Source organism: Buceros rhinoceros, unplaced genomic scaffold (genome assembly GCF_000710305.1).
Source record: "Buceros rhinoceros silvestris isolate BGI_N320 unplaced genomic scaffold, ASM71030v1 scaffold40936, whole genome shotgun sequence".
Taxonomy (NCBI): domain Eukaryota; kingdom Metazoa; phylum Chordata; class Aves; order Bucerotiformes; family Bucerotidae; genus Buceros; species Buceros rhinoceros.
In genome coordinates this window covers 2,033-10,433 of record NW_010416513.1, presented here as the reverse complement: position 1 = coordinate 10,433, position 8,401 = coordinate 2,033, and the positions used below count along the sequence as shown (strand labels likewise).

At 40.2% G+C, this 8,401-nt stretch overlaps 1 protein-coding gene across 1 annotated transcript in view; it reads left to right on the top strand.

The window, feature by feature from the left end:
* The window catches only part of EFCAB7 (EF-hand calcium binding domain 7), a 20,952-nt gene extending 13,047 nt beyond the window's left edge, over positions 1 to 7,905 (top strand). The window contains exons 7-13 of the mRNA XM_010137823.1: positions 625 to 734; positions 1,116 to 1,273; positions 1,471 to 1,604; positions 3,384 to 3,532; positions 4,639 to 4,848; positions 6,970 to 7,077; positions 7,831 to 7,905. Coding sequence (XP_010136125.1) covers positions 625 to 734; positions 1,116 to 1,273; positions 1,471 to 1,604; positions 3,384 to 3,532; positions 4,639 to 4,848; positions 6,970 to 7,077; positions 7,831 to 7,905 — 944 coding nt within the window. The remainder of the gene's footprint in view (positions 1 to 624; positions 735 to 1,115; positions 1,274 to 1,470; positions 1,605 to 3,383; positions 3,533 to 4,638; positions 4,849 to 6,969; positions 7,078 to 7,830) is intronic.
* Positions 7,906 to 8,401: the final 496 nt, after the last annotated feature.

Here is an 8,401-nt window from a genome sequence, read left to right as displayed (position 1 = left end):
ATTATAGCTGTAGATTAGTCAGATGACTTGGATCATCAAATCAAAGAGATGCAAATGGCATCTCGTCAGTATGTGTAAGACCAGGTCTCCAACCCAAGACAAACCAGTCATAAGTGATGCCACGTAGGGGATCTTGCTAATTAAATCTCTAAAATGATTGAAACTTACACTTTTGAGATTTTAATTTTCTGGTATTCCCAGCTTTTGCATGTATCCTGCATTTCCAGTCAAGGTGAGTTTAACAGTATCTTACAGCACATCAGATGAGACTGTGATGTAATTTTGCTAACGTCCTTAATTGCAAATATTGAGGAGCCTTAGTCTAAAGAGAAGTGATAAATAATAATGTACTAACAGCAGAAAACAATGAAAATAGCTTCCTTAACTATAAAAGATTTAGATATTAGAACTATTAATAGTAATCATTAACCGAAAGACAATCACAAGACATTGATCGGCCCAAGTAGGAAGGAAATCCCAGTAGCATACGATAGATTCTTTTGTCCATCTTACATTAACAGGCATCGATGCAGTAAGTACCAAGAAATACCTACTTTGGGGTTCAAATAAAAATAATTTTGGGCCATTATTAAGTATTTGTGTTGGGAATATTTTTCTTCATAGGAAAATCTTATCGTTGGTTGTCAGTGGATACAGCTTTGTATATTCTCAAGGAAATTGAAACCCAAGAAAATCTACAGCTTGTGAGCTTTACTGAACAACAAAACAAAGAGGTTTGATATTTTTGGTGTATTCCTATTTTAATTGTTCTATCTTTAGTGCATGTATTAATGCTGTAAAATGATTAGGCTGTTATTAGGCATCTCTAGTGATGACTGTTCTTCCCTCACTTTTATCCTGTACATTCTTCTAACTTACTCTGAGAGATTCACTGGTTTTTCTATCTTTAAAATGGCATCACATAGCAGCTCATAGTAGAGCTGCTGTATTTTCTTTAGGGACAGGACCTAGCAGTGCCAGTGCCAGTAGTTTACTGTAGCACAGTTGCCAGTGCTTTCAAGTAATTAATCATTTTTGTACGAATACTACTAGTAATAAGGAAAGGTATCATTTGAGAAGTAACTTACAAACTGGTCTGTCTTCTTTAAGAGCAGATGTTTGGATGGAAAGGGGAGCTTGGATCAGGAGTTTACTGGCTGCTCCCATTCACAACAGGCTGCAGGTTGAAGAAGATAAAACCACAAATGACTGGAGAAGCAAAACTGGTGTATAGAGGTGAGGATGGAGAGCTGGCTCCAACCAAGGAGTTCCGGTGAGTCACATTCGCAAACAGGCGTGATAACGTCTGTTGAAGGGTGTGCTCCCATCACATCTGGCTTTGTGAAAGCTGTGTGTTACTGAGGTACTGTGTGTACAGAAGAGTCTCGAATAGGCTGAACCGTTACCGACAACTTCATGAGAAAGAAAATGGAAATCTTTGGAAAAAATTCTGTCATCTTCATCTTTTAGAGCCACTTTATTGGATATATTTGAAACGATTGATTTGGATGGGAATGGCCTTCTGAGTCTGGAGGAATACAACTTCTTTGAACTGAGAACTAGTGGTGAGAAATGTGACGAAGAAGCATGGGCTGTGTGTAAGGGTAAGTTTGTTGCTGTGCTTGATACAACCAATTACAGCTATCAATCTACTTGCAATCTGTTTAGTGTGCTACTACTAGGTACTCTAGGACTGAGTGTTTTGTAGCCTATACCAAGAATACACGTAGATACTGTTCTCTTCTCACTTTGTTTTTCTGTTTTTTTCCTTTTCCAGTCTCCTGTCCTTTGTTTTCCTGCATTCTGGTTTGTTTGCCACTGACCTTCTGCTGAGAAAATTCTTCCCATTGCTAATTGTAAAGTTTTATAGGTGAAAGATTTTGTAGCTGCCAAAAACTACAGGTTTTCTAATCGTGGATCATATGGTGGATTAAACTGTAGCAGGTATTTATTTAATCAGTCTCCTTTCTGCAGATTGAACTGATACACCTTTCAGATCTAACAAAGGTTGAGAGGGACATTTAATTAGCGTGTCTATGACACTTCAAAAATGGCATCTAGAGCTTATGATGATGGTTCAGAAAATCAGACATTAGAACAAGCTGACATGCAGTTAAGACTCTTTCAGCTGTGCTTTGTTTCCTGTCTGCAGAGACATCTCATCAGCATTGCTGGATGTCTTGCCAGCTTGCAGGAGCAGTGTTGGACCACAAATGTCGATTTTGAAGAAAAAAGGAATTTAAGCTTGCAAAGGCCTTGAGAATGCTCATATTTACCTCATAGCAGAGCTAGGAGAATTCAACCACCAGTGATTAGCTGTGCTCTAATAATCCAGCGCATGAAAGCCGTGGTTTCAGAGCATGGGCAGATTAGCTACAGTGAGTGAAGAAGCTGGAAATTTAGAAGGCCATTGTATGAGTACTGGAATTTTCTATTAGAAACACAGGTTTGTGGATCACTGTATATTGGCCCATGTCATGTTTGATATAATTCCTTTGCTTCATTTGGGCCAAAATACTTCAGATCTGGCAAGTCCTGCTAACTATTTCTCCCCCAAAGACTCCAAGATATTGGACTTTTTCCTAAATGATGGAAAGATCATACAAAAATACTTTTTCATAGATGAGTTTCTTGTCACTGTCGCCCCTACATGTGTACGTGTATGTGAAGCGTGTAAGAGAGGAAAGAAGAGAACATGGTGAATGTTTTACCAGGTCATTCATCAGCTGAAGAGTTCAGACGAATATCATAAATCTTGCCAGCAAAGTTCAAGCCATTTCTTGTAGCATCTGCACCCTTAGATAGATTTATTAAATTGGTAATCCCTTTTTAATAATAGATAGTCAAGATTTAGCATTGTTATGAAGATGAGAAAGCCATTTTTAAAAATCTCTGACATAAGGACATTTCAATTATGTGTTTGCTGACATTAGAGTGGCCGATCTATGATATTCTATCCAGAGAGGGCTCTTAGGATTACTGGCACTTTATTGCTTTTTCGGAACTGAGTAAATCATTTCTACAGCAAGGACCTCAAGCACTAAAGGTTCTGGCTCCAGCTGACTTTCATTTCCCATTCCTAATATTCCCAAAAAGAAAAAAAACCCCTCAATATGAGCTCTTGCTGTTTTGAAATCTCTCCTTCTTTCTGTTTTTACAAGGGGCCAGCTGTTTCTAGCCATTATTTAAGCTCCACAGGGAGGCTCTGCACATATCTGGTCAAGGACGTTCTTGCCCAAATAATATTGGAGAGCCCTAAGCTGCAGGGTGGCTCCATCTTTTAAATCTTGTTAACATCAGTGGGAGCTTGGCTGTGGAAGGATAAAGGGTGTTTGCAGAGAGAACAGATGTTTAAGTGCTACCTTATATTTCTTTTTAATCAGAGAATTTTGATATGAAGAAGAACGAACTAACCAGACAAGGATTTATGGATCTGAATCTTATGGAAGCCAATGACCGCGAAGGGGATCCTAGTGACCTTTGGGTCACTTTGTTGTCTCTGGGCTACAATAAAGCATTAGAAATGACGGAGGTATGATAACCACAGAGCAAAAGTCACTGCTTCACCTACAACCTGCTGCACGTGTTTAGCCGCCGTTCTGGTTCTGTCTGCCATAAACTGATTTCAGGACATCACTTGTTGAGACACTGTTAATAAGGCAGGGTTTATTTACACTACGACTTTCAGTCATTTGGTGTCCTGGTTCGTAGGATTACCCTGACATTGCTCTAAGAGTTTGTTACCGCTGCCTTTCACATCGGTGTCTGAAGCTGTTCAACGTAAAATTTGAATGAGGGGGCTTTGGGTGGCACTACTTTACAGGACCAGAGGTTATTTCTCTGGTGTTTCTGTGTGCTCACAAATTTAAAAAAAAAAATTTAGTTTTACAGAAACAGTATCAGTGTTGATGTTAATTGTTCTCACTAAAGAAAGAGGGCCTCTTTAATGAAAATAATTATAGAAATCATTAAATATGCAGATAATCGAATCATTTAAGTTTTAAACATTAAATTTGGAGATAATTTAATTATCTACGTTTCATTCCCAAGAAAAACTGGTTTTTTAAAATGATAGTCTGATTATATTATTTCTTTAACTTCCGTTACACTAAATCAGGTCAGTGTAGTCAGCATATAAAAATATATATGTGTGAAACAAGTAAGTACAGACCCCAAAATATTCAATATGGTTGAGGGACCTGAGCTGTCTGTCAGTGAGAATCTTGAGATCACGGTGAACGTTTTCTCAATGACAAGCACTTTCTCCTCTCCTGCGAGTGTGGTTAGTACAGCAACTGCCAAGCTGTCTCTCTGCATGTCAGACGTAAGAGGGAGCTATCCTCTAAGAAAGAAGATTTTGGGGAGGTTTTTTTGGTTTATTTTGTTATCCAAGGACGGGTTTGCTATGCTGGTGCCTAATGCACCACGCTGCCTATCGAGTGCCAAACATGGGTTTGTCTTGAGCTTTCACTTGGTTTAAAAGCTCTCAGGTTTTGAATATTTAATATTCAGTGGCACACTCATGTGTGGGCAATTCTACTTTAGAGCATCTGTGAAAATACTTAGGAGCTGTGGATGAAAATCTGAGGGGAAAAACTACAGATGAAGTGATGATGAAACTCATTTTCTCTGTTGCAGGCATGTCCCTTCATCATTGATGTCTATGCTGAGAGATGCAAACCCAGGATCAAAGCCGTGTCTCTAGAGGCGGGGAGCTTGCAGCTCAACAGGGCTGTCTGCAAGTCGGTCGTCAGTAAGGGAGAGGCCAAAACGATGGATGGCTGTGAACACATAATCGTCTATACCTACAGAGCAGGCAGGAGAATCACTGCTGTTATTGAAAATAAGGTATGGCATGAGACTTCTGCAAGGGCCTGTGTGCTAATGGCTGTTGTTGATGTTCTTCTTCCCTCCTTGCCTCGTTTTTGAGAATTACATTTTCTGATATCAAGTTTCTGTATCTAGTTCATAAAAAAAAAAGTGCCTGATGAAGAGCTCCTTTTGACATGACTCAACTTCAAAACACTGTTTTCAGAAGGGAAACCTTCCTGTAATGAGGCAAGCATCTTTAAGAACCACATACAATCTGAATATTTGAATTTTTGAGTATTTTGATAATTATTGGAGACATTATATATTCCTAATATCAGAAAACAAACACTAAGAACAGGAAATACAACTATGGCAAGAGCAGAGACTGCAGCAGTCACACTATGTAAGAATAGGAAAAGTAAAAGAGCAGAGGTTTGTGCTGATGGTGTTTTAGAAGCATGTTATGGATGAACTGTTAACTGGGTAGAGGCTGCTACTAATCCAAGTTAACAACTGTAAATCTAAGCAAAGGTGGATGGTGAGAAGCAGAGATTTTAAACTTTTCTGCACAGATCCTAACAAAATGTGCTGTTCATTCTCTGTTTCATTATATCAGAACAGTGAGCAAATAAATACAGTGCCATAAGGTGCTAAACCAAAGATGCTTTAAACCTTGAAAGATGACAGCGGGAAGTGTATTTTTAAATGGGCAAACATGCAAAAGGGGGTGCGTTGGTGGGCTAATATTAGGCCTGAATGCCAAGGCTCCTGGGAACTACAGGTTTAGATCTGCACTTCGCCCTTTAGGGCAGAGACACTGGAGTTATTTATGTGTTTGGGGATACGTGAGAGAAGGAGATGAGGTCTGCACTGAGGTGACTGGATGCTGTCCGATTCAAATCGCTGACCGCTGCCATCTCTACCATTTAGGTTTCATAAATACTTCAGCTCTGCGTTGAAGCAAATAGTTGCTCTTCCTTGAAAATCTCATTAGAATTTATAGACTGGAGGCTTTTTTGTAGTGTAAATGTCTGGAAAGAAGTAATAAAAAGTCAGTTTTATGCATCTCTCTTCTTCCAAGCTCCCCACAGTGCAAGCAGTCTGATTGTCTCTTCGGTTGTTGTCCTGATGCTTTCAATGGCAAGAATCGTTTCTTTGTTACTTCTGTAATTAAATTGGGGAAATAGGCCCATTCGTGAGGGATTCCGTTTTAGTCTTGCATATGTATTTAATCAGTGGGTAGAGAAAGACATCTGACTTCTAACCCTCCCTAGTTAGGGTGTGAGCTGGGCAGATCCTCAGGTTTCTCAGGGATTAAGCACTATCATGTCTATTGTCTGCCCTTTATATGCCAAAATAAATAGTAAACGAGGCAATTACTATCATCCAAAGCACAAACTTACTATAACATCCCCTCTGTGCTAGGCAAATGGTTGTGACTTTATTCCTATTGCCTTAAGTGTCTTCCTGTACAGATAATTCTTTTTGTTTTTATCTCCCTGCCGTGTAGAAACGAGAACTTGACCAAAGTGGTGCCAGAGCAGCAAATTGAGCTGTTACCCAAGCTCTCAGTTTTACATATTGCATCCTCCTTGCATAGCTGTAGCATGAGCATCTGTTCTTCAAGTGATTATACTTCGATTAATTTCATCAAATATTTTTGTTCAACATCTATTCATGATGTCCTCAGAAATGTCCTGTAGGGTTTGTACAAACATAAATTGGGCAAGCATCCAGTGCTGCTCCTCCAGATCGCTGTCCTAGCCCCTGGGGATTCAAGGCCTATTTGAGACAGAAATATTATCTTTGTACTTTAAACCTGGTACAAATCCGTGCAGTTGCCCTTTGTGAACTGTTGCAATGGGAATCATTCCGTGGCAAAGGGCTTTCCTACTAAGCCGTGTTCCCAGGTTGTGTCTTCGTAAGTGCTAAAGTTATTTCAACAAGATTTAAATTACTTTTGTCAGCGGGTCTGGGCTCTGATGATGCTAAGGAGCATCTGAAACGGTTACTTTACAACGAGGACAGACATCAGCATCCTTAAAGCATTTCTAACCTCTAATGTAGCAAAGTCAGAGGAGGGGAGAGTGTAGCTGTTACATAAAGAGCAGCCACTCAAGCACTCGGACTAATGGGTTCCATCATGTTTTTTCACAGTCTGAAAACAAAGTGATTGTTCACGTCAACAATGAGCAGAGCAAGAACTGCCTGAGTAACAGGGGACTTGCCATTTTCGCTGTGGAAGTGGCACCAAAATCCATGATGGTAAGATTTTTATTGTTTAGCCAACTTAAAATCTCTGTATTGATTCTGTGCGAAAGAGACCAAGCAGGTGCTAGTGGGAAACCAAAACACAGGTCCTGCACTCCTTATGCATGGTATGGTTTGCGGAGGGCTGATCCATGTTGAACTGATGGCTTAGGGATCATGTTTAGCCACAGGTCCTGTTCCAGAGCTGGTCAGGCTTTGGTGAGAATTCCAAACGAGGGTTCTGAGGGGTAGAACGAGATTGAAAATGCATTAGAAATGCAGACAGTATATTTTTTTCCTTCATTTAGGAAGAAAATCCAGTTTTTATTATTCTAGAAGCATGCTCTGTTTCTTTAAAAGAAGAAGCACCCAAACTATTTTATTTTTCACAGCTTTTCCATGTGGGTGCATTCAACCCGTTGTAAACAAATGGAGTCCTGTGACACGCGCAGGGGTGGGGCTTGTCCTGATGTTGCTGCTGACACTTTAAGCATCTACAGCCTGATCCTGTAAGGTGTTTTACCAGTTTAAATTTCACCTTCCTGCAGTATGAACTGCAGGCTGGGTGTCCCTTAGGGACCTTTGCTGTCCTGCAATTAAATTCCACAGTAAGCTTTGAATACCTAGTGTCATAGATGATGTATGTTCATCATTTAATGTCGGTGATGTAAGTACTGCAGCAGTTCGTTTTGCCTGTGTACATTTGGGTAACACGCACGGTTCTCCGATGAACAGCCATTTCACCGCTGTGTTCTCTCTCACATACAGGTTTCTCAGCATGTTGTGCCGCTGAACGAGCAGGAAGAATGGCTCTATAACTGTGTGCATACCCTCGTACGTTAAACATTCTCATTAGAGAGCTGTTTCTTGGAGGCATTCAGGCTAAACCAGGAATTTGTTTTGGCAGCTTCCAGACCATTTCTGCTCTTGTCCTTCTCAATGGCGTACATTTATACTCCACAGAGTTTGATTTGTTAAAGCAAATGAATCGTGTGCTGGAGCTGCTTCACTGAGGAAGAACGTGTGTCATTAAACGGGTCTGATGGATTCCTAATTAAACATTCCTGTGGTTTTGACGGGACAAGTGTGAAGGGCTGGGGTTCATGGTTTTATTTTGCCACCTGATAAAGGATTTGTACTCCACAGAGTTTGATTTGTTAAAGCAAATGAATCGTGTGCTGGAGCTGCTTCACTGAGGAAGAACGTGTGTCATTAAACGGGTCTGATGGATTCCTAATTAAACATTCCTGTGGTTTTGACGGGACAAGTGTGAAGGGCTGGGGTTCATGGTTTTATTTTGCCACCTGATAAAGGATTTGGTTCTCTCCCAAGTAACCAA